General features: G+C 38.0%; 1 protein-coding gene across 2 annotated transcripts in view; it reads right to left on the bottom strand.

Moving 5' to 3' along the window:
• INO80 (INO80 complex ATPase subunit) overlaps nucleotides 1–25,415 on the bottom strand; it is a 145,181-nt gene that overhangs the window by 61,174 nt on the left and 58,592 nt on the right. For both annotated transcript variants that reach the window (XM_047766672.1, XM_047766673.1), the window contains exons 15-24: nucleotides 18,839–18,898; nucleotides 18,259–18,401; nucleotides 16,790–16,874; nucleotides 15,302–15,419; nucleotides 13,596–13,681; nucleotides 8,480–8,647; nucleotides 7,860–7,993; nucleotides 7,167–7,234; nucleotides 6,394–6,487; nucleotides 5,056–5,227 (exon numbers count right to left, since the gene is read on the bottom strand). In XM_047766672.1, coding sequence (XP_047622628.1) covers nucleotides 5,056–5,227; nucleotides 6,394–6,487; nucleotides 7,167–7,234; nucleotides 7,860–7,993; nucleotides 8,480–8,647; nucleotides 13,596–13,681; nucleotides 15,302–15,419; nucleotides 16,790–16,874; nucleotides 18,259–18,401; nucleotides 18,839–18,898 — 1,128 coding nt within the window. The remainder of the gene's footprint in view (nucleotides 1–5,055; nucleotides 5,228–6,393; nucleotides 6,488–7,166; nucleotides 7,235–7,859; nucleotides 7,994–8,479; nucleotides 8,648–13,595; nucleotides 13,682–15,301; nucleotides 15,420–16,789; nucleotides 16,875–18,258; nucleotides 18,402–18,838; nucleotides 18,899–25,415) is intronic.

The following is a 25,415-nucleotide window of genomic DNA, read 5'->3' as shown; positions in this document are numbered from 1 at the left end:
ATGACCCAGCAATCTGACTACTAAATATAAACCTCACAAAATGCATATGAATTTTCATTAAAAGATGTGTACAGTAATGTTCATAATAGCACTACTGGTAATAACAAAAACTACAAACCACTCAAATATTTGCTTACAATAACTTGTGGGGAAGATACTGGCGAGGAACAGTGAATAGAAGCAGGCACAAAGGGGCTTCTGAAGTCAAGTTCTGACAGTGTTTTGTTAAGTTATCAGCTGTATGTACACTTATAATCTGTATACTTTCCTATATGCATATTAATATCTCTAGAAGGAAAGCAAAGGTAACAGGAGAAAGGCTTAAAATTTTCTCCCTTTCTCTCTCTAATCTACTTGGCCTGTTGTTATCTATTAAAGGAAACCAAATGGTCATATTTTCAGAATCAACTTAGCTACTTCTTAGATTCATGAATTCAAATGGTTATTAACTAATTTCATAAAAAAAATTTAAACTCCCGAATATTGGGTTGGGGTGCTGGTTATCATTCCCAAGTTTTCTTCTTACCCACTCGAGCTTGAAAGATGGAGCCCAGGAGTTCCCGTCGTGGCGCAGTGGTTAACGAATCCAACTAGGAGTCATGTGGTTGCAGGTTCGATCCCTGCCCTTGCTCAGTGGGTTAACGATCCTGCGTTGCCATGAGCTGTGGTGTAGGTTGCAGACACGGCTCGGATCCTGTGTTGCTGTGGCTCTGGTGTAGGCTGGCAGCTACAGCTCCGATTAGACCCCTAGCCTGGGAACCTCCATATGCCGCAGGAGCGGCCCAAGAAATGTCAAAAAGACAAAAAAAAAAAAAAAAAAGATGGAGCCCACATTTATATGTCAGTCCTTTTCTAACCCTTCAGGACTTTTCTTGTCCTTCCCAAGTTTCTAACTCATCATATGAATGACAGCAAATACCTCTCAATTCATAATTTCAAGATATTTGCTGAAAACAGTGAGCACAATTCTAACTTTGTTTTCTGTGAAAATAAAAAGTTTGATTCCATAGTAGTACCATCCCTATTTAAGCAAAGGAGTCTTCCAAAGGATTTGTAGATTGTATTAATAACACCAGAAAGTATCTCTGTAGGTCTCAATGACAAAAAACAAGTCATATCTGGAATGAAAGGTACAAAAGCACACACATGATGAATTTATCCCATACGAAGCAACAAACAAAAAGAACACAAGACCAATCAACAAATCCAAACATTAGCAAGACAGATAATTATTACACGTAAGTCTCAACACTGTTGTCCATACTGGAAAAGTTACCTTTTAAAAAAGACTCATTTTTGTCAATCATGTTTTTGCAAAAAACTATTAAACCGGCAGGATCAGAGTAGACTATGAAATTTGGAAGTATGTTTTTGATGTGTGCATATATGCTAAAATATCATGCATCTTAAGTTTTAGCTTTTACTTTATATTCTTAACTAACGTATTTTGGAAATCTGTTCTAAAAGATTAGGTGTTCAAATTTCCCTTCTCCTTTTTTTGCAAAAGAGACAACATTATGTTCTCTAAAGAAATGTTTCTTAAATAAGATAAACTCAGAAATTGGTGTGAGAAACAGCACAATAGTGGTGATAGGCATATTCTAACAAAGCCATTCTTGGGGCATAGTTCCTATAATAAACTACTTTGCTCAAGTTTGAATCAATTTTTTTTTCAAAATTACTTATTTTTATTTATACTATCTTTGAATACCAGCAATCTAACAGATATATGGCAAAATATACTAAGACAGAGATAGACTTCAACTGCCACCGGCATGTCAATGTAACTCTGCAATGAAATGTGCCTATCGCTCTCTGAGTGATTTCCGGTGGTCTCTTTCACATTCAGAAAATGAGACTTCCTTAACTCCCCAAGCTTACAGTTTTCTTCTTTTTTGACTATTAAAAAGAATAATCTAGAACCTTTCTACATGGTGACTCTCTTTATCTAGCCCTCTGGCTATTTTAATATTATGCAGTCACTGAATGCTATATTTTTCAAGCTGTGAGTAGTAAGGGTCATGAGATCATTTTTTAGTAGGTTCCAAAACTAACGTTAAGAAAACCAGGGGGTTCCCATTGTGGTTCAGCAGAAACGAATCTGACTAATAACAATGAGGACGCAGGTTCAAGCCCTGGCCTTGCTCAGTGGGTTAAGGATCCAGTGTTGCCGTGAACTGTGGTGTAGGTCACAGATGTGGCTTGGATCCCGTGTTGCTACGGCTGTGGCGTAGGCCAGCAGATACAGGTCTGATTTGACCCCTAGCCTGGGAACCTCCATATGCCACACCTCCTTAAGGTTCAGGTACGGCCTAAAAAAGAAAAAGAAAACCAGGAGTTCCCATTGTGGTTCAGGGGGTTAAGAACCCAACATAATATGTCCATGAAGTTGCAGATTTGATCCCTTACCTTGCTCAGTGGGTTAAGGATCTGGTGTTGCTACAAGCTTTGGTGTGGGTCGGCAGCTGCACCTCCAATTCGCCCCTAGCTCAGGAACTTCCATGTGCCACAGGTGCAGCCATTAAAAAGTAACAAAAAAAAAAAAAAAAAGAAAAAGAAAAAAATTATGATGTACTGTATGAGGGTAAACACTGTTTTGTGAATATTTTGCCTTAAAAAATTTATGTGTATGTATGCAACATTTTGGTATATCTACATTCTTGTAAGTTATGGTCACATTTTAAAAGCCAGAGATATAGTGGGCTTTATTATATTCTTATTAATTGTTACAGATGGCGCTTCAACAAATAACTCTTCATTCAGAATGCAGTCTAATCTTTAAGGCAAGATCCCATGTAAATAGTTGAAACCAAATTATTTCTTGGAATAGATATATAAACCATCTCTGGCAATATATACTGCCTGGTTGGTTACTGCAATGTATGGGTGTTGAAGAAAAGGATGATGAGACCAAAGGCAGAGCAGCATCTCTACACATACACGATTAGCTTTCAGCTACCTATTGCTCAGTAACATGGTATATATTCTAAGTCACTACGACAGCAAACATCTAACTACAACACAAACTAAAAGTAAAGAAGAAAAAACGGAAGTAAATATAACCCTGGAAAAATTATTGGAAAAACCAATTTCACATGAAACATATTGCCCACATCTAAATTTCACTTTGTATTAATTGATACAAGGACCTCACTGTGCTCAATGTGCTCTGAACACACAAGTGTATTTTCAGAAAGCAGAATACTTATAAGTGATGTATATCTTTCAGGGTTAAGTAAGATGCAGGTATCTACAAAAGAGGGCATAATAAACCCCCGGGAGAATGTGCTTTCAGTACCAAAAATGAATGTAGTAAAAACCTATAACTAGAAATACACAGTACCAAATGTAAAGAAATGGGTCTACAGAAGGCTAAGTAACTCTTCATCAGATATATCAGTAAACACTAGTAGGAAGTCATCTTGTGACCACTGACCATTATTCCAAACAGGCTAAAACCCAATTCTCTTCTTCTCTATTATGGATCTTATCTTTAGAGTCCAAAAAAAGTGCATGGAGCAATGCTTGAGAAACCAACTGGGGAAAAGAGAAGAAAAGGATACTGTACAGGTTCTTCAGTGTATGGGGGACAAACACTAGATGCAGCCAAAGAACATCCCACTTTCAACAGCAGTTAACTGTATGACTAATGACCCATTAAATTTTCTACAGGATACAAAGAAAATGTTCTACCTTCTAACTTCTAAACTAGTTGAACTACAACATATAAACATACAAACTCTTCAGTGTTACCCATTCAGAATAAAATCCAAATCCTTAGCAATAACTTATGAAGCCTCAAATGATCTATAACCTTATTTCCTATCATTTTCCCCTTTACTTACTATACAATGGCCAAAAATTACATGAAAAAGTGCTCAACACTACTTTCCATGGAATTGCAACTGAAAACCACAAATTCAAAAAAATGGACTGACAATACCAGAGGTAGGCAAGGAAAATGAACAACAGCAAATCTCCCACATGCTGGTGAGAGTTTAACTTTGAAAAACCATTTTGGAAAAATATTTGGCAGTGAGTACTTAATCTAAACATACATATATGGGATGAGACAGCAATCCCACTCCTGGATATAAACCCCAAAGAAATTCATATTTGGATTCATCAAAAGGGGTACAGAAGAATGTGCACAGCACTCTTATTCGTAATAGCCCTAAACTGGAAGCAACCTAAATATCCACAAACAGTAGAATAGATTAATAAATTGTGATTAGAAACAGACACTGGGGAGTTCCCACTGTGGCACACTGGGATAGGCAGCGTCTTTGGAGTGCTGGGACATGGATTTGATTCCTAGCCCAGCACAGTGGGTTAAGGATCTTGCTTGGATATGATCCTTGGCCTAGGAACTCTGTATGTTGAGGGGTGGCCAAAAAAGAAAAAAACAAAAAAACTCCAACAAACAAAAGAAACAGACAATGGAACACTTCATAGCTTAAAAAAAAGAATGCTATAGTGCAACATGGACGACTCTCAAAAACAATAATTGAGGAAAAGAAGCCAGACATCAAAGAGTACATACGGAATAATTTCATGTACTTAATTTTTAAAAACAGATTAAAATAACCTGGGACGATAGCAGCAGAATAGTGATTACCTTTATTTGTTGGTTTGTTCTGAACTAGACAAGGGAGACTTCTGGGTACTGGAAATATTCTATACCCTAATCTAAGTAGCTGTTACACAAGTGTACAAACAAGTATAAATTCAAAGAGTTGTACATTTAGAATCTGGGTACTCCACCAAGATATATACCAAATATACATTAAATATATATACACACACACACACATATATACACACATAAAATGCCTTTTAAGTTATATATATAATGTACACCTATAAATGTAATAAAATATATTAATTAAAAAAAGAAAAAGTTATATATATAATAAATTATAATAAAACAGTGTTCCCACTGCTCTAGGAACTTTTTGGCTCTGTCAGGCTATCATTAACTTTATTACTTTTATTGAATCAAACAAAAGGCAAGAGAGTACTACACAGGTAACTGATGCTAAAATAACTGCTTACCTTTAACAAAGGGCAGCTGCAAAGGTTGGGAAAGGAGAGTGGAAAATTAACCCCAAGAAGGAAATCCTTGTTTCTCAGATATTTCTGCTGGCTCTCCCCTTCTGGGTCTCCCCAGGAACGCAGCTGATGGAGCCTGTAGGAGGCTTTCAGAGACAGGAAAAGAGCTAACCATCTGAAACAAACCACAGCAGACATGCTTATTCAGTGCTCCATGGAGGTTTGAGGGTAGTTCATAGCAGCGAGGAACCTTGTCTTACATTAACATGTCTCTTTGTAAATCCTGTGCATTTCAGACACAATTCTTTCCTACTTTCAGGCAAAACCATTTCACACTTTTATTATATAAATTTTATCTCTGGCATGAATTGGTTTGCTACTATGAAAAGGAAAATCCTCCATAAAGTTCCTCTCAGAATTAAGGAATATTCAACTCTAACACAAAAACTCTCATAAAAACATTCTCATACAAGGGAGAGCGCCTCTCCTAATGAGGTCATTATTTTTTACATAAATACAAAATAATAAATTAAGTAAAAGCCATTATTCCAAAGAACTAAGTTTCCCAGAGTACTTAGGGTAGGCTATGCTATAATCACTACTAAAGAAATCATCAGCCATCATTTGCCCTGTAGAAACAAATAAAACATACTAGTCTGTCTAGATATTAAGTCCTCCGGATACACTAGGGAGAAAAGCCTGAATGTTTTTATTTAAGGTATATCATGAAGCATCATGCAATTATTAAATGATCAAAAGTTACGGTTTCCGGAGTTCCTGCCGTGGCTCAGTGGTTAACAAATTCGACTAGGAACCATGAGGTTGAAGGTTCAATCCCTGGCCTTGCTCAGTGGGTTAAGGATCCAGCGTTGCCATGAGCTGTGGTGTAGGTTGCAGATGCGGCTCGGATCCCACGTTGCTGTGGCTCTGGTGTAGGCCGGCAGCTACAGCTCCAATTAGACCCCTAGCCTGGGAATTTCCATATGCTGCAGGAGCGGCCCTAGAAAAGGCAAAAAGACAAAAAAAAAAGAGAAAGTTATGGTTTCCTTAAAAAAAAACTTTTATTCTTTTTTTTTTTTGTCATACCCACAGCATGTGGAAATTCCCAAACCAGGGGACTGAACCTGTGCCAAAGCAGCAATCCGGGCCACTGCAGTGACAATGCCAGATCCTTAACCCACTGGGCCACTAGAGAACTCCAAAATTTTTATTCTTAACAATACAAGAATGAGAAGCTCTGTTAAGATGCTATAATATTAAATATTTAGTTTCACAGTATTTAGCCTTCGTCCCTGTTTATTCCCAACTGCTCGCTGGTCAAACCATGAGCAAACTTCTCACCTGGCCAAAAGTCCCTGAAGCATGAGGTTTGCCATTTCGGCTGGAGATACATCAATAAAGCGAAGGAAAGAAAAACAGCTTTCTTCATCAACACCTGGAATATCAAAGGACAAAGTTAAACCCCAAAGAAAACCAAGAGACAATACTCAACCAAAGTCTGCTGAACTGGTCAATTTTGACTTAGGAATCAAAAACTACTCTGAAAGTTCTAAAACAGAAGACAGAGTGTACCACAATTACAAGTAGAAGAGGCAAACCTATGAGATACGGCATACATGGGCCAGAGTGGAGTTGGCTCATCAGTTACCTCTAAGGTTTTTGACCTTGGCTAACTGCTTTTTTTTTTTTTTTTTTTTAATCACAGCAGAAAAAAAGTAAAGGCAAGCACAGAGGTGAAAGATTCTGAACCTCTGCATTAACACTTTGGACAATGCAGCTTCTTTTTTTTAGACTTAGAAGAACAGTCCTAGGTCACATTAACATGAGTCCTGCATTATCTCTATTGCACCTCTATTCAAGGGTGTAAGAAATGCTTAAGAGGCAGATGTAAAATAAAGACTGAAGGTCAATCAAAAATTTTTATTGCTTCCTGTTATAGCCACAAAGCCTAGCATCTACAGATGAAGACAAATAATTTACTTATATCTTAGCAAAACTTTAAAAATAAAGGTCTAGCATTCAGGTAAAACTACTACTAGTTCCAATTCAGCAAAACAAAGAACATCCTGGTAAATCCTTGGCATATTTTCCTTCCCAATGATCAAAACACCTACCTTTTCTGTGAAAGAGAGACTGTTGGATATAGTCTGGTGCAAATGGAGAAAGAAGAACCCTTAACCACCTGTAAAATAAATAAATGAAATAAATCCAAATGCAAATATAAATATTGGAAAGTTAACTAATAAACTGGAGGTTCCAAACTAAAAGAATCTTTTAAGGTTTGAAACTGTTTCATTTTTTGAGAAGTGTGTTGCCATATCTAGGCAAAATTCATAGCACATTATGTCAAAAAGTACTGATTACTTAATCACTCCACTTTTACCAAATCTGCCCTGGCTGATTCTGGGAAGAAAGTAAATTTGATTAATTTGAAATTCAATCAGTTCTTCCACAAGTGCTATTCCAAGTGTGAAATAAGCCACCACAAAGCAATTTCAGTTCTGAGGCAGAGACATCTGCTGATCTCTCTCAGTACAAGTACATATTTGCACAAAGGTGCACACTGCTCATTCAAAAAGGCAACTGGAAGTAGCTCGGGCCTTTAAGGTCATCCAGTTAAAATGTCAGTAGTACAAAGATCCTATCACAAGATCCCTCAACAAACAATCGTCCACACACATATTGCTTAAACTTAAATACCTGATTGTTGTGGAACTCAAAACATTCTCCATCAAATTTACCTACTAAGCCAGAAAACCCCAAATTACAAAAACACTCTTAAAGCAAACATATTAATATTTGCTCACCTGTCTCGTGAATGGTTGAAGACCCTGATCTGTCCATGACGGTAGATAAACTTTGAAATCTGGTATGGCTTTAGGGAAATATGAAATGGAGACCAAGTTTCTTGTCGTTCAAATAACTCTGGGTGATTGCACACCTAAGAGGAAGGGAAATGATAAGACAACATTGCCACGTACAGACATCATTCCATGAAATCTGATGGGTGATTCCAAATTCTGCATGTTTACTTTTGTGAATATATATTTTCCCATTTTCATCCCCCCCCCCTTTTTTTTTTCTTTTTTAGGGCTGCACCCGAGGTACATGCAAGGTCCCAGGCTAGGGGTCAAATCAGAGCTGTAGCTGCCAGCCACAGCCACACAGGACCCAAGCTGCATCTGTGACCTACACCACAGCTCACGGCAACGCCAGATCCTTAACCCATTGAGCAAAGCCAGGAATCAAACCATGTCCTCGTGGATACTAGTCGGGTTCGTCACTGCTGAAGAATGATGGAAACTCCCTCATTTTCATCCTTTTTAAAGAGCTTTTATTTATCTGGCATCAAGCCTAGCTAGCTAGAGCCTTTTTCTTGAAGTAGGTTAATAAAGACAACTCCAAGGCACCTGGCCTAAGTTCTTACCTTCCTAAACTGCATGACCAGATTCATGAGGCTGCTGGTGGTAGTCTGTGCTTGCTGGGTAGAGCCCATAGAAGACTGTAATAAATCCTCAATGGAAATCTTGTTCTTTAGTGCCTGATATAACAGTTTCTGTCGGCTGGTCAATTGGCAATACATTAAAATCTCAATCTAAAAATAAAAAAGAACATTAATATTTTGAAAAACAGTTTGTAAGAAAACAGTATCAGCACACAGTTGGAAATGCATGCAAGACAGATCATGATTGGAAAAAAACAATACATATCTCTAGAAACTCAGTATCTTGATAAACCTGTGATATGGCTAATTATCCAGAAAAAATGTTCCTTTCTTGGCCATTTTCCCTTGTCACTCATTCTATGTGCTGTCATTGGGCTATCTCTTTCATTTCCAAAAGCCATAACATCTATCACAGTGGATGGTATTTGGCGCTATTGGAAATGGAAGAAATAGCCTACCCAAGGAAACACTAGCCATTTCCAAACAATGTCAGCCCTATATTTCCACCTACCTACTATAACAGTATCCCTGAGAATCTGCAGCAAATTGTACTTGTGAAATGTCAGAAAAAAAAAATGTTTTGGAGTTCCCGTTGTAGCTCAGTGGTTAACGAATCCGACTAGGAACCATGAGGTTACAGGTTCGATCTCTGGCCTTGCTCAGTGGGTTAAGGATCCGGCATTGCCGTGAGCTGTGGTGTAGGTCACAGATGTGGCTGGGATCCCGAGTTGCTGTGGCTCTGGCATAGGCCGGTGGCTACAGCTCCAATTCAACCCCTAGCCTGGGAACCTCTATATGCCGCAGGAGCGGCCCAAGAAAAGGCAAAAAGACAAAAAAGAAAAAAAATTTTTTTTCTTCTACAATTTACTTAATTAACAAGCATTACCAATCACTCAGTTGCCCAAAGAGAAACTTTCGTCACCTCTGATTTTTTTTTCCTCTCTTATACATCATGTTCTATCGTTTCCTAACTCTCTCAATTGAACCTGGAAATTTACCTCCAACAACTCTTTCCAACCATTTCTACCACCTTACTACAGAACCTCACTAAGTCTAATCCAGACCGCTATTACTGTGGGAGCTTCCTGCCTCCAGTCTCTCCTGGTTCTAAGAAATTTTCCATACAAATCTTATAAAGTAGTTAACTGCTGAAAATCTTCAATGTAAGTTACTGCCTTAAATATTAAAAAATTATCCAGTAGGTAGAAGCCACTGCCTCTGCCATAATCTTACCCACTGTGCTATCCCAATATCATCACCATGTTCTCATAAATAACTTGGCAACAAGAGTCTGAATAGTGTTTGCTAAACATGCTGCATATTTGGTATATGGAATGACTGGCCAAACAAGGAACTTCTGTATAGCACAGGGAACTCTACCCAATATCCCGTGATAATTTATTTGGGAAAAGAATCAGAAAATGAATGGTTGCGTGTGTATGTTTAACTGAATCACTTTGTTGTATGCCAGAAATTATCACAACATTGTAAATATTTCAATAAAATTTAAAAAAAATGAAAACAAAAACAGGGGTTCCCATAGCAGTGCAGCAGAAACAAATCTGACTAGCAACGATGAGGTTGCAGGTTCGAGCCCTGGATCGCTCAGTGGGTTAAGGATCCAGCGTTGCCATGAGCTGTGGTGCAGACTTGGCTCGGACCTGGCATGGCTGTGGCTGTGGTATAGGCCAGCAGCTGTAACTCTGATTTGACCCGTAGCCTGGGAACCTCCATATGCCATGGGTGTGGCCTTAAAAAGAATTTAAAAAAAAAGAAAGAAAGAAAACAAAAACAAAAGCATGCTGCATTTTTGAATGTTGCTTTACCTTTGTTCATACCATTCTTGTTGCCTAGTACCCCTTCTTACCAGATTTTCCCAGTAAATGCCAACTCATTCCAGATCTAGCTCACATGTCATCTCTACATTCATGTCTTCTCTAACTTTCTCTAACAAAACTATGCCCTTATCTATATTCTCAATCTACTTCACATAGATAATCACTATATTTCTTACAAGACAATATTAGTTATTCATATACTCATCTCCCTTGGAAATCTGAACAGATCCTGGAAGCAACATCTTTATGTACTAGTTGCTGGTAGACAGCAATAGTTTAAAAATACATACATTATTTAATGATAGATTAGAAACATTATTGATGTTTAAGAAATTTATACAAAGGACAGCAGTTAAAAATCATACATCTTCTGATCACCACCCTACTGACAACTAAATAACAGATATGATACTGCTGCTTTTAAGCTCTTTCTGATATAAAAGCCTCAAGGATTCTTTTTTTTTTTTAAAGCACTTTTTGGAGTTCCCAACGTGGCTCAGTGGTTAGAGAATCCGACTAGAAACCATGAGGTTGCGGGTTTGATACCTGGCCTTGTTCAGTGGGTAAAGGATCTGATATTGCCGTGAGCTGTGGTGTAGGTCGCAGATGCAGCTCAGATCCTGCGTTGCTGTGCCTCTGGCGTAGGCCGGTGGCTACAGCTCCGATTTGACCCCTAGCCTGGGAACCTCCATATGCCGCGGGAGCGGCCCAAGAAATGGCAAAAAGACAAAAAATAAAAATAAAATAAAAAAGCACTTTTCTTCTGTCAGGCACAACTGTGTGACAATGCTATTAGTTAAAATCAGCTAGTTTCACAAAATGGCCATAAAGTTTTTTTTTTTTTTTTTTTTAAGGGATAAAACAAAGGTACACTTTCATTCCTCTTGTTGAAGGTACATCTCCGCCACAATCATGTAAGAGAATTACTAATTTCAAAATGATCCAGCCTTCTGGCAGTGTTAGAGGAGAAGCTCCTGATATTATCAAAAATGGGGAAAGATGCCTTCTACTCAGAGAGCAGAACTGTGAGAAAAAGGTGCAATGTATGGGAGATGGGGAAATACTCCAAAGGACTGGGAAGTGGGAGGAAAAAAAGGGAAGAGATGGATTCACAAGAGTTAACAGAAAATTGCAGAAGTCTGGAAAGGATCTAAAAAAGGATATTTATAAACAAAAACTATTGGCTTTTGTATTAGAAAAAATATTACCGCCCAAAGTACATTAAACTTCTCTCAGTCTCTAGAAATACAGGAGACAGAAGAACATGTTAAACAACACCACAATGATGCAATTAGCAAAATGTAGTATGTGGAAAACTCTAGAGCTGATAATAATAAAAAGACATCCTGCTGGCACAAAGACAGAAATATAGATTAGTGGAACAGGATAGAAAACCCAGAATTAAACCCACGGACCTACAGCCAACTGATCTATGACAAAGGAGGCAATAATATACGATGGACAAAAGATGGCCTGTTCAATAAATGGTGCTGGGAAAACTGGACAGTCACATGGAAAAGAATGAAATTAGAACACTCCCTAACACCATACACAAAAATAAACTCAAAATGGATTAAAGACCTAGATATAAGACCAGACACTATAAAACTCTTAGAGGAAAACATAGGCCAAAACACTCTCGGACATAAATGACAGCAACATCTTCTCAGATCCGCCTCTTAAAAGTAATGACAGTAAAAACAAAAACAAACAAATGGGACCTAATTAAACTTAAAAGTTTTCTGCACAGCAAAGGAAACCCTAAACAAAACGAAAAGACAACCCACAGAATGGGAGAAAACCTTTGCAAATGAATCGACTGACAAGGGATTAATCTCCAAAATTTATAAACACCTTCTGTAGCTCAATACCAAAATAACAAACAACCCCATCAAAAAACGGGCAGAAGATCTAAACAGACAATTCTTCAAAAAAGACAGACAGATGGCCAAAAAATACATGAAAAGATGTTCAACATCACTCATCACTAGAGAAATGCAAATCAAAACCATGATGAGGTACCACCTTACATCAGCCAGAATGGCCATCATCGAAAAGTCTGCCAACAATAAGTGCTGGAGAAGGTGTGGAGAAAAGGGAATCCTATTACACTGTTAGTGGGAATGTAAATTGGTGCAACCACTGTAGAAAACAATATGGCAATTCCTTAAAAAACTAAAAATAGAATTACCATTTGATACAGCAATCCCACTCCTGGGCATCTATCCAGAGAAAGCCATGACTCACAAAGATACATGTACTCCAATGTTTATTGCAGCACTCTATACAATAGCCAAGACATGGAAACAACCTAAATGTCCATCAACAGAGGAGTGGATAAAGAAGATGTGGTACATATACACAATGGAATAATACTCAGCCATTAAAAGGAAAGCAATAACAGCATTTGCAGAAACATGCATGGACCTAGAAATTATCATGCTAAGTGAAGTCAGTCAGACAGTGAGACACCAACATCAAATGCTATCACTTATATGTGGAATCTAAAAAAAGAAATAAAAAATGGACACAATGAACTTCTTTGCAGAACAGATACTGAAAAACCTATGGTTTCCAAATAAGACAGGTTGGGGGACGCACTGAGGGTTTGGGATGGAAATACTGTAAAATTTGGTTGTGGTGATTGTTGTACACCTATAAATGTAATAAAATTCGCTGAGTAATTAAAAAAAAAAGACATTCGGGATTTGCTTCAGAATAATCTAAAGGGGGAATTCCCGTCATGGCTCAGTGGTTAATGAACCTGACTAGCATCTATGAGGATGCAGGTTCAAACTCTGGCCTTGCTCAATGCGTTAAGGATCTGGTGTTTCTGTGAACTTCGGCATAGGTTACAGACTCAGCTCAGATCCGGCATTGCTGTGGCTCTGGCGAAGGCCGGTGGCTACAGCTCTGATTCAACCCATAGCCTGGGAACCTCCATATGCTGCCGGTGCAGCACTAAAAGAAAAAAAAGAATAATCTAAAGGGGTAGGGAAAGGTCATGAGCTGATCACTGAAGCTATATGGAGGGTTCATTATACTATTCTTTCTACTTCTGTAATGTTTCAAATTCTCCTAAAAAAAAAAAAGTATAAAAGAAAAAGAAAAAAGTTATTACTTGCCTTGATTACCCAACTCATTTTAAGTCTTGACTCTCTCAAATTACCCTTTAACTAAACATTTACCAAGGAATTTTTTTCACTCAGAACCCTAAGTTGATGCCTATTAAGGCCTAAACTCACAAAATCGTTCCTTACCTTGTCAGACAATTCATTTTCCACATCTTTTTTAATTCTCCTCAGCATAAATGGCTTCAAGATCATGTGTAAGCGAGAGAGCTGATCTGAAATACAAGGAGCCCCCCCCCCCGACAAATAAAACATTTTATCAATTTAAGATAACAAAAGAAGTATCATGATCATCTCTCACTAAACTGTTCTAATATGTTTTGGCTTAGTAATTCTCTGAAAGATGAGTGAAACTACTCTTTTCCTAAGTAGAAGCCAAGGCCTCTGAAGTTTCCATAACATCCTCCTATAGTCAACTGGGCAAATGCGTTTTGGTCTCAATTACTCAGACCAATAAGGACCACTTTATTTTTATCTGAATTTACCTTTAGTGTTTTAGAAACATTTTATTAATAATAAAGTTCTCACATAGGTCAAATTCAAGGTATCTAGGACTCCCAGTATTCACTCAAAATCATTTTTCAAAATACATCAGCAAATTAACAACATGTAGTTCAAGAAAGTACTTAAGGACTTTTCTAATAGTAGATCTCACTTTATGTCTATGTAATAAATAATACCTCAGAGCTCTTAAAAGATACTAACAAAGTCAAAAAAATTGATAAAAGTGGTTAAAAATGTTCACAGTAGAAACAAATTCTAATACATATAGAAAACAACAAAAGTCAGAAAAAAAAGACAAATACCACATGCTATCACTTATATCTGGAATCCAATATATGGCACAAACGAACCTTTCCACAGAGAAGAAACTCATGGACCTGGAGAACAGCCTTGTGGTTGCCAAGGGGAAGGAGAAGCGAGTGGGATGGCTATGGGCTTGGGGTTAACAGATGCAAACTACTGCATCTGGAGAGGATAAGCAATGAGATCCTTCTGTACGGCACAGGGAACAATATCTAGTCACTTGTGATGGAATATGATGGAGGATAATGTAAGAAAAAGAATATATATATATGTGACTGGGTCACTTTGCTGTACAGTACAAAACTGATAGAACACTGTAAACCAACTATAGTTGGAAAAAATAAAAATCATTAATAAAAAAGAAGAAAGTAACAAAAATGACCCTTTAAATATTTTGTTTTTAATCACAGGCAAAAAATCTTACCCCATTCCACAAAGAATATAATTCTGATATGAATTTTTTTAGGATCTACATGGAAAATGAAGATTTCATAAACCAATATGTGGTACTTTATGAACCTTGCCTGTTCTGCCTTGATTAAATAGTCAACACTACAGCAGCATCACCCAAGTTATTCCTTTTTTGATTCTTTTACACATGCCCAAAGCACATAATTGTCTTATAAGTAAAAAAACTTCTGGAGTTCCCGTCATGGCTCAGTGGTTAATGAATCCAACAAGGAACCATGAGGTTGCGGGTTCGATCCCTGGCCTTGCTCAGTGGGTTAAGGATCCGGTGTTGCCGTGAGCTGTGGTGTAGGTCACAGACGTGGCTCGGATCCCGAGTTTCTGTGACTCTGGCGTAGGCTGGCAGCTACAGCTCCGATTAGACCCCTAGCCTGGGAACCTCCATATGCTGCAGGAGTGGCTCAGGAAATGGCAAGACCCAAAAAAAAAAAAAAGGAAAGAAAGAAAGAAAGAAAAAAAACTTCTCTCCCTAATCCTTCCATTATACTAGAGGAAAATATGTAATTATGTGGTGGCCAAACTGAGAGGTAAAAAGAAATAAAGTTAATAAAAGTACTCACTCTCATCTATGGCAGATTTGTTTTCAGCGTGGCTCTCAATGTCCTTGGAAAACCATTCATTAAATTCCTCATGTGAATCAAATAATGTTGGCATAATGAAATGCAGCAGAGCCCAGAGCTGGAAATAAAGTAAAATAATTATAGAGCAACAAAATGACAGTATGTGAGGATAAAATAAAGAGTCTGGAAAGAGAGAGAGAGGAGTTCCTGTCATGGTGCAGTGGAAACAAATCCAACTAGGAACCATTAGGTTGCAAGTTCCATCCCTGGCCTCACTCAGTGGGTCAAGGATCTGGCATTGCCATGAGCTGTGATGTAGGTCACAGACACGGTTCGGATCTCACGGTTCAGATCCCACGTTGCTGTGGCTGTGGCTGTGGCGTATGCTGGCAGTTGTAGCTCTGATTAGATCCCTACCCTGGGAATCTCCGTATGCCACGGGTGCGGCTCTAAAAAAAAAAGAGAGAATGTGAAGTTGAAGTTGCACATGTATGTGTGTATCTATGCCTATGTATATGAGTGAGTGAGTGAGAGAGAATCAGTGTGTAAGCATACTGCCTCATCAACCAACTCTAACTCTGTAAGATGCTGTAGCAAAATGTGATTGTTTTTCAAATAATTTCACAGTGAAACTATAAGTCCTGCTCAGCTTTTATAGTGGGACAGTTTTAAAGATCTTATATAAAGATCCATTTCACAACTGAATATAGTTTGAGAAAGCATAACTTGCTAATAATAACTCGGCATCGGCAAATTCCAACTTGTGGTGCCATGTCTGGTTTGCCACTTCTTTTTACAAATCAAGTTATACTGGAACATAGCCACATCTATTCATTTACCTATCACCTACGGCTACTTTCACATTGCAATGGAAGGGTAAGTAGCTGCACAGCAACTAGATGGCCTATAAAGACTAAATATTTATTCTCCAGCTCTTTACCAAAAGTTTTCTGACCCCTGTTCTACATGACCAAGTTATCTTTCCTAAAGAAAGAATTTTAGCTCCTCTAAGTGTTCAAGAGTATTACCTTCTCATTACAGCATAAAAATATTTCTGCATTGATAAGTAGCATTCCTAATGTGATCACTATTTATTATATAAATATCAAACAATAAAGTTATTTTCCTTATTCCAGAGAATAAGAAAATAGGAATAATGCATGATCCTTCCCGCTCCTCAACCAAAAGCCCACTTAGGGCAAGTCATGGTCAAATTCTTCCTTTTATGTGGGGAATATAATTTGTACAGAAAAGTAGCACTCCAGGTTGGCATAGGAAAAGAATTCTATTCAGAGAGTTCCCTTGTGGAAAAATAGGTTAAGAATCTGGTGTCAGTGAAGCAGCCTGGGTTGCTGCTGTGGTGCAGGTTCCATCCCTGGCTCAGGAAATTCCAAAGGCTATAGGCATGGCCAAAAAAAAGAATTTTATTCTGGCTAGAATGACTTCGTTTAATGCAGACATAAAACTGAAGTCTTTACTAGTGCCTACCTCTGCCATGGTGTTCTGAATGGGGGTCCCAGTAAGCAAAAGCCGATTCCGACATTGGAACTGCAGGAGTATCTTCCAACGAACGCTGTCCAATAAGATAAAGCACAAATCTCAAGTTAGCAGTAAATCTTTATTCACCCAACTGAGAACTCTAATTTTCAAAATTGCTTTTCAAAAAAATAACACTCAGAATCAAGTCCTCTATCATGACTACAATTGAAAAATATTATTCAACAAAGCTGAGGACAGGTAATTTCAAAGGAACTGATTCTTCTACACTGAAAACATGGCATTGGGACAAAAAAGCCCTAAAATAGGCAGAGTAGGATTCTTTCTGGCTTGACAAAATTCTCTACCACGGTTGGTCAGTTTGGTTGATACAAACCATAAAATTATAAGGCATTATCTGTAGCAAGAAAGTTCTAAAATTAGTATTCTATATTCTTCCAGTGTGAGCTGGAGCAAGCAATGGAGAAAGAGAAAGGGTGTGAGAAGAAAAGGTGAGTCTATTGCTCCTGACCTCAAGCATGCCCTACTTCAAAAGAGTGAAATTTGAAGTAATGCACTTCAGAGGATGAAAAGTTCCAAGGAAAACACCAGTTTTCTGCCAGTTATCATAGACTTCTAAGGAAAGTCCTATGGGCTCAGCAAAAGTTTACAGAAATGCATCAAATCCAAGTTTTTTTTAATTTTTTTTTCATAGTGTATCTTTTTTTTTTTAAATATAATGATTTTTTTTTTCCATTATAGCTGGCTTAAAACCCAAGATTTAATAGCTGAGTAATACATTTCACAGACAAGCACTTATTTACTATTCAGTTTGGGGTCTTAAAGGTGTTAAAACATTTTAAACATATAATTTCCAATAAAAAATTCTTGGTGGATCTAATAACTATCCAGTGACTAGGACAACTTCCATAAAACAGTAAAACCTATAATCCACATAATGTAACATTCTACTTCCGACTAAGACCTCCCGTCTACAATAATCCCTCAAGGAGTTCCCTGGTGGCTCAGTAGGTTAAATATCTGGTGTTGTCCCTGCTGTGGCTCAGGTTCAATACCTGGCTTGGGAACTTCCACATGCTGCAGTTGCAGCCACATAAAATAAACAAATAAATAAGTAAATAAAAATAAAATAAAATAATCCCTCAAGGAAAGGGCAGACACTCCTTCCTCCACAGAAAATTTCTTTGAAGAACAAAGATCTGTTGAAAATGTCATTATTACTGAGTAGGAAGACAGAAGCTAAGAAAAATCCTTGTACTCTAAACATCAAATTTATATTCTATAAAAATGCAAAAGAGAAGTTTTGCCTTCTGGTCAGATATATAGCTTCTGGAAAGATGACACCATGGCATGTTTTGATATCTCTCTGATCTTCACTCACATGTGTGTAGATCACACACACATATCTGTATACCTACATATTCTTAGTACATGGATTTTATTTCTACTACCCACGTTACCTGGAACTACTCTTGAGCGCCTGAGCCTCGTCCAATACCATGTACTGCCACTTGACTCGCTGGAAATACTTTACATCCTGCACCACTAGCTGGTAACTGGTGATAACCACATGGAAGGGGGCATCCTGGGTATAGAGGGTCTTCTGTAAATGTAAGAGAGTAAGGGTGAAAAGAGATACCTAACAATTCATAATAAGATAATGAGGAAGGGACTCTATTTTCAGTGGCCAAGAAGTTTAAGATACCCTGAAGATATGCTTCTCCCATGTAGCAGATGTGCAGCAAATTAAAGCATAACTGTTTTTAAAGCAGTCGCCTTAATCACAAACTTTTTCTTGTTAAAAACTACTCTTCAGTTTATTCAAGAAAAAAGTTCTTATTTAATTCAGGACTTCAAGTCCAGCTGATTGTCTATAACAGGAAAATGAGTGTAAAATAAAAAAGTACATTTGTCTAGTATCCAGAAATATATATATATCATATATATGAGAAATCACTCAAATCAACTGGAGAAATGCTTGTGTATGTGTGTGAATATGTGTATGTGTGTATGCATGTGTACAGTTAGGCTGAAAGTTACCTGACTCCAGAACCTCCTGATGACTTTTCTATCATGAGGATTTCCCCAATATGGTAGCACCTGGAAGAAGGACCAATATACAGATTATTTCCTACTGATAATCTTAAACTATTATCACAAATATGCAATTCACAATGATTTTTTAAAAACCTAATAGAATGAATACAGGAATTCCTCCTCTGCCATTGCCCTACTAGGTGCTAGACCAAGTTAAAACACAAATATGAAACAGTCATTTGAAGTTATCAGAGAGCCACTGAGGTAGAATTACAAAGCCAAGGTCCAGAAAAGAGAAAAGTCTGGCATCTGGTTCACTTGCCTTGAGGGTGCTAATCCTTTCCAAAAGTTGTAGTTGAGAGGCTAAGAAACTAAGAAGATTTTTTTCTTTTTAGGGCCTCACCAGTAGCCTGAGAAGATTTTTTTTTTAAGAGACAGGACCCACAAAACAAAAAATGTAGTCCAAGGAGGAGGAATTCTAATAATCATCCACCTCCCTGGCCTTCCTTAAGTTGCTAATCAAAAGATGCATATACACTGGTAGTAAAGGTAAACTATACATACACTTGCCTTACTTAATAGGTTCTGAATCCCAGTTTCAAATCAGCTCAATTTCCAACTAGATCAAGGGAACTTTATTAGTGCCCCAGAAAAAAATAAATCACCACTGGCAAAAAAAATCCAGAACAAAACTCATAACACATATTAATCCACTCTCAGGAAGAATAGTATCCAGAGCTCACAATTATCTCTAAAATTTTTCCTATATAATGTCTGGCATTAAAACAAACACAAAACAAAAAAATCAGATAAACAGAAAGACTAGACCACATACCTGAAAACTAACATGAAAAACAAAAGAAACAAATCCACAAGAGATCTAGTTAATGAAAATATCAGAAACAGACTTTTAAAAAAAATGCTAGTTTGGCGTTCCAGTCATGGCTCAGAGGTTAATGAATCTGACAAGCATCCATGAGGACACAGATTCCATCCCTGGCCTCACTCAGTGGGTTAAGGATCCAGTGTTGCCGAGAACTGTGGTGTAGGTCAAAGATGAGGCTTGGGGAGTTCCCGTCATAATGCAGCAGTTAACAAATCTGACTAGAAACCATGAGGTTGCAGGTTCCATCCCTGGTCTTGCTCAGTGGGTTAAAGGATCCAGCGTTGCCGTGAGCTGCGGTGTAGGTTGCAGACACGGCTCGGATCCTGTGCTGCTATGGCTCTGGCTACAGCTCCTATTTGACCCCTAGCCTGGGAACCTCCATGCCATGGGTACAGCACTAAAAAGCAAAAACAAAAACAAAAGCTAGTTTGTCCAAGAATTAAAGATTGAGAAGTTTGCTGGCATACTAGAAACTAAAAAAACAAAAAGGAGTATTTATTTATTTCTTGAGAATCTTTCTGGCTACACCCACAGCATGTGGAAGTTCCTGGGCTGTGCCACAGCAGTGACTTGAGTCACAGCTGTGACAACTGCTGGATCCTTAACCTGCTGGATCCAGAAAAGAGAATTTTTCCACTAAAGGGAATTTTTAGAATGGAAAAAAATATAGTAACTAAAATTAAGAATTAAATGACAAATTTAATAGAAGATAGAAACAGCTGGTGAGAAAATCAGTAAACTAGATGAGAGGTCGAGAAAGAAATACCTAGGAGTTCCCGTCGTGGTGCAGTGGTTAACAAATCTGACTAGGAACCAAGAGGTTGCAGGTTCGGTCCCTGCCCTTGCTCAGTGGGTTAAGGATCTGGCGTTGCCATGAGCTGTGGTGTAGGTTGCAGACACGGCTTGGATCCCGCATTGCTGTGGCTGTGGTGTAGGCCGGCGGCTACAGCTCTAATTAGACCCCTAGCCTGGGAAACTCCATGTGCCGAGGGGAGCCACCCGAGAAAAGGCAAAAAAAGACAAAAAAAAGTAATAATAAATATAAATAAATTAAAAAGAAAAACAAAGAAATACCTAGACTAAAGCATGGAGAGATAAAAGAATGCAAAAATTCAGCACTTTTTCTATGATATTTCTATGTGCGATTTTTTTTCTTTTTAAAATGTGTAAGTAATAATAAAATGTCTTCTGGGTTGAAAATATAAAACAGGAGTTCCTGTCGTGGCACAGTGGTTAATGAATCCAACTAGGAACCATGAGGTTGCAGGTTTGATCCCTGGCCTTGCTCAGTGGGTTAAGGATCTGGCATTGCTGTGAGCTGTGGTGTGGGTTGCAGATGTGGCTCGGATCCCACATTGCTGTGGCTCTGGCGTAGGCCAGCGGTGATGGCTCCAATTTGACCCCTAGCCTGGGAACCTCCATATGCCACGAGAACGGCCCTAGAAAAGACAAAAAGACCAAAAAAAAAAAAAAAAATATATATATATATATACACACATACACACAAACAACAGCATGTAAGTCTAGAAAAGAGGGTGTAGTTATATTATACTTAAGTTTTTGTACTGTCTGGAGAATATTAACAATATTAATTTATACTACTTTTGAAAAAAAATTTTTTTTTGTCTTTTTTTAGGGCCACACCTGCGGCATATGGAGGTTCCCAGGCTAGGGGATGAATCGGAACTGCTGCTATTGGCCTATGCCCGAGCCACAGCAACACCAGATCCGAGCTGCATCTGCGACCTACGCCACAGCTAATGGCAATGCCGGATCCTTACCCTGCTGAGCAAAGCCAGGGATTGAACCCATAACCTCATGGTTCCCAGTTGGATTCGCTTCCACTGCACTACGACAGGAACTCCTACTTTTGAAAAATTTAAGGATGAATGTTTTATTCTCCTGGATATATAATGAATAGAATGAATTTATAACTAGCAAGCTAAAAAGGCAAGGGAAAAAAGCATAATAAAATCTAATTCATCCAAAACAACTCTAAAGGAGAAAAAAGAAAAGTTGAACAGGGGAAAGAGGCAGATATCAATAATTACATTAAAAATAATCACAAATATTCTAATTAAAAGAAATACATCTTAAATGTAAGGATAAAGAATAATTGAAAGTAAAAAGAAGAAAGAGATTCCATGCAAAAATCTAACCAAAAGAAAGCTATATAATATGAAAGAAAATAGGTTTTAAGGTAAAAGTCTTATAGAAAGGGATTCTGTAATAATTAAAGGTTCAATTCACTGGGAAGATTCAACTGTGAATCTGTATATATCTCATAGCCTCAAAGCAAAAACTGAAAGAAGGTAGAAATGGATAAATCCATAAAGTTGTTTAAATATTAACATACCTCTTTCAGTCAATAGGAAAGGCAAACTAAAAAAGGGAACAAGCTAAGACGTTGGTATATGAACATTAAATGTAGTACATAAACGCAATGGAATACTATTCAGCCATAAAAAAGAAAAATAATGCCATTTAGAGCAACATGGATGGAACTAGAGACTCTCAAACTAAGTGAAGTAAGAAAGAGAAAGACATACCATCTGATATCACTTACATCTGGAATCTAATACATGGCACAAATTAACCTATCCACAGAAAAGAAACAAACTCATGGACATGGAGAACAGACTTGTGGTTGCCAAAAGGGGAGAGGGAAGGAGTGGGACAGGGTTAGCAGACGGGAGTCTGGGGTTAGTAGATGCAAACTATTGCATTTGGAGTGGATAAGCAATGAGATCCTGCTGTATAGCACAGGGAACTCTATCTAATCACTGGTGACGGAACATGATGGAGGATAATGTCAGAAAAAAGAGTGTGTATATATATATAAAACCAGGTCATTTTGCTGTACAGCAGAAATTGACAAGACACTGTAAATCAACTATAACAAAAAAATTTTAATTAGTACAATGATTTAAAAACTGTAAATCTGTGTACATCTCACAGCCTCAAAGCAAAAACCGAGAGAAGAAGGCAGAAATGGATAAATCCCTGATTGTTGTAAATATCAATATACCTCTTTCAGTCAATAATAGGACAAGCAAAAAAAATGAGTAAAGATACAGAAGAGCTGAACAAGTTAGCAAACTTGACCTAATCAACATATATACAACACTATGGTAAGCAAGTGTAGAATACCTATTATTTTTTAATTGATATATCTGAGCTTTATTTATAAAATGATACAATATCTATAGCAGAAGTTGAAGTTTGTTTTTTTCAGGGTTTTTTTTTTTTTTTTGCTTTTTAGGGCCACACCTGAGGCATATGGAAAGTCCCCGGCTAGGGGTTGAATGGGAGCTGTAGCTACTGTCCTATACCACAGCCACAGCAACACCAGATCACAACCTTGTCTGTGACGTACCCCATAGCTCACATCAATGCCAGATCCTTAACCCACTGAGCAAGGCCAGGGACTGAACCTGTGTCCTCATGGATACTAGTCAGATTTGTTTCCACTGAGCCATGATGGGAACTCCTACAAAGTATTTTGAATTGTAAGGTACTGAAAATGTGACACATCAAACATGGATCACTACAGTCATGCTTAGAAAACAATTAATAAATAATAAATATATATCAGAAAAAGCTCAAAGTCAACAATCTAAGCTTCATCTTAAGATTTGAGGAAAAAAAAGTTCATAGAATGAAAAGAGAAAAAAATGGTAACTTATTTCATGGAAAAGGAGATCGGAGGCACTAATCATACTAGATTAGAATCATAAAATGAATGTTATTCAGATACATGCCAAATAAACATCTATGTTATCATCATAGATCTAATCTTTTGAATGTAACCAACTACAAATCTGAGCAGAGTCTACTTCTAACTATGCTCTTTAGTGATGTGCACACATTTCTGACAATCTAAAGGAGTAACTGTAATAGAAACAATGAATTAATAGAACAGGAGTCATCAAACGTTTTCTGAAATGGCTGGATAGTAAATAATTGTGGCTTTGTAGGTCACAGAGTCTCTGCCACAACACTCAACCCTTGCTACTGTAGTGAAAATGCATCCATAAATAATACATAATCAAAGGTGTAACTGTATTCCAATACATATGTATTTAAATTTCATATATCATTTCCTATGAAATATTGTTTTTTAATCAATAATTTTAAAATGACTATTTTTAGCTGTACAAAAGAACAAGCAGTGGATTCCTCAATAATTTAAATATAAAATGATTCATGGAGTTCCTGTCATGGCACAGCAGAAATGAATACGGCTAGTATCCATGACCATGTGGGTTCAATCCCTGGCCTCGCTCAGTGGGTTAAGGATCCGGTGTTGCCATGAGCTATGCAGCTCAGATCCCATGTTGCTGTGGCTGTGGCAGAGGCCGGCAGCTACGGCTATGACTCAACCCCTAACCTGGGAACTTCATATGCCGCCATCTTACATATATAAAAATGATTTAGCAATTTCACTCCTAGGTATATATCCAAAACAAGTGAAAAGAGGACAAGGGCTCAAACAAAAACGTGTATGTGAACGTCCAGAGCAGTACTATTAACAACAGCTAAAAGGTGCAAATAACCCAAACATCCACCAACAGATGAATGAATAAACAAAACATGATATTCCCAGATAATGCAATGTTATTCATTATAATTTATGGCTGAAATATTAATTTAGTCATCAAAAGGAATGAAGTGCTGATACATGCTACATGATGAACCTTGAAAAAACTGCTAAATGAAAAGCAGCTGCCATACATAAAAGGCCACATGCTATACAATCATACTATATGAAATATTCACAATAAGCAAATCCATAGACACACAAAGCAGACTGTGGTAGCCAGGGGCTAGAGGGAAAGGAGAAAAGAGAGTGAATGCTTAATGGGGAGGAGATTTCTGTTTGGAATGATAATAAAATTCTGCAACCAGATGGCAGTGATTATTGGACCACATTGTAAATGTACTTAATGCTACTGAATTCCACATTTTTTTTTTGTCTTTTGTCTTTGTTGTTGTTGTTGTTGTTGTTGCTACTTCTTGGGCCGCTCCCGCGGCATATGGAGGTTCCCAGGCTAGGGGTTGAATCCGAGCTGGAGCCACCGGCGTACGCCAGAGCCACAGCAACTCGGGATCCGAGCCGCGTCTGCAATCTACACCACAGCTCACAGCAACACCGGATCGTTAACCCACTGAGCAAGGGCAGGGACCGAACCCGCAACCTCATGGTTCCTAGTCGGATTCGTTAACCACTGCGCCACGACGGGAACTCCTGAATTGCACATTTTTATTTATTTATTTATTTAATTTATTTTCAGGGCTGCAGGGTATGCAGGTACAGCATATGGAGGTTCCCAGGCTAGGGGTCGAATCAGACTGCAGCTGCCAGCCTACATTGCAGCCACAAACAACACACAATTCAAGATATATCTGCAACCTACACCACAGCTCACAGCAATGCCGGATGCTTAACCCACTGAGAGGGGCCAGGGATGGAACTCGCATCCTCATGGATGCTAGTTGGGTTTGTTTCTGCTGAGCCACAACAGGAACTCCTGAATTGTACACTTTCAATTGGCCCACAGGCTATATTTTACTGACCCCTATACTAAGCTCCAAAAGGAAGCTCAACATGCAAATGAAACTCATTTTCAGGCATGAGTATAGTCAAAGGAAAGGAATCAATGACATAAGTAGGACTACATTGCCATCTATCGG

The sequence above is a fragment of the Phacochoerus africanus genome, chromosome 2 (genome assembly GCF_016906955.1).
Source record: "Phacochoerus africanus isolate WHEZ1 chromosome 2, ROS_Pafr_v1, whole genome shotgun sequence".
NCBI classification, from domain to species: domain Eukaryota; kingdom Metazoa; phylum Chordata; class Mammalia; order Artiodactyla; family Suidae; genus Phacochoerus; species Phacochoerus africanus.
Note: the sequence above shows the minus strand (reverse complement) of the source record. Positions and strands in the feature narration are given on the sequence as shown.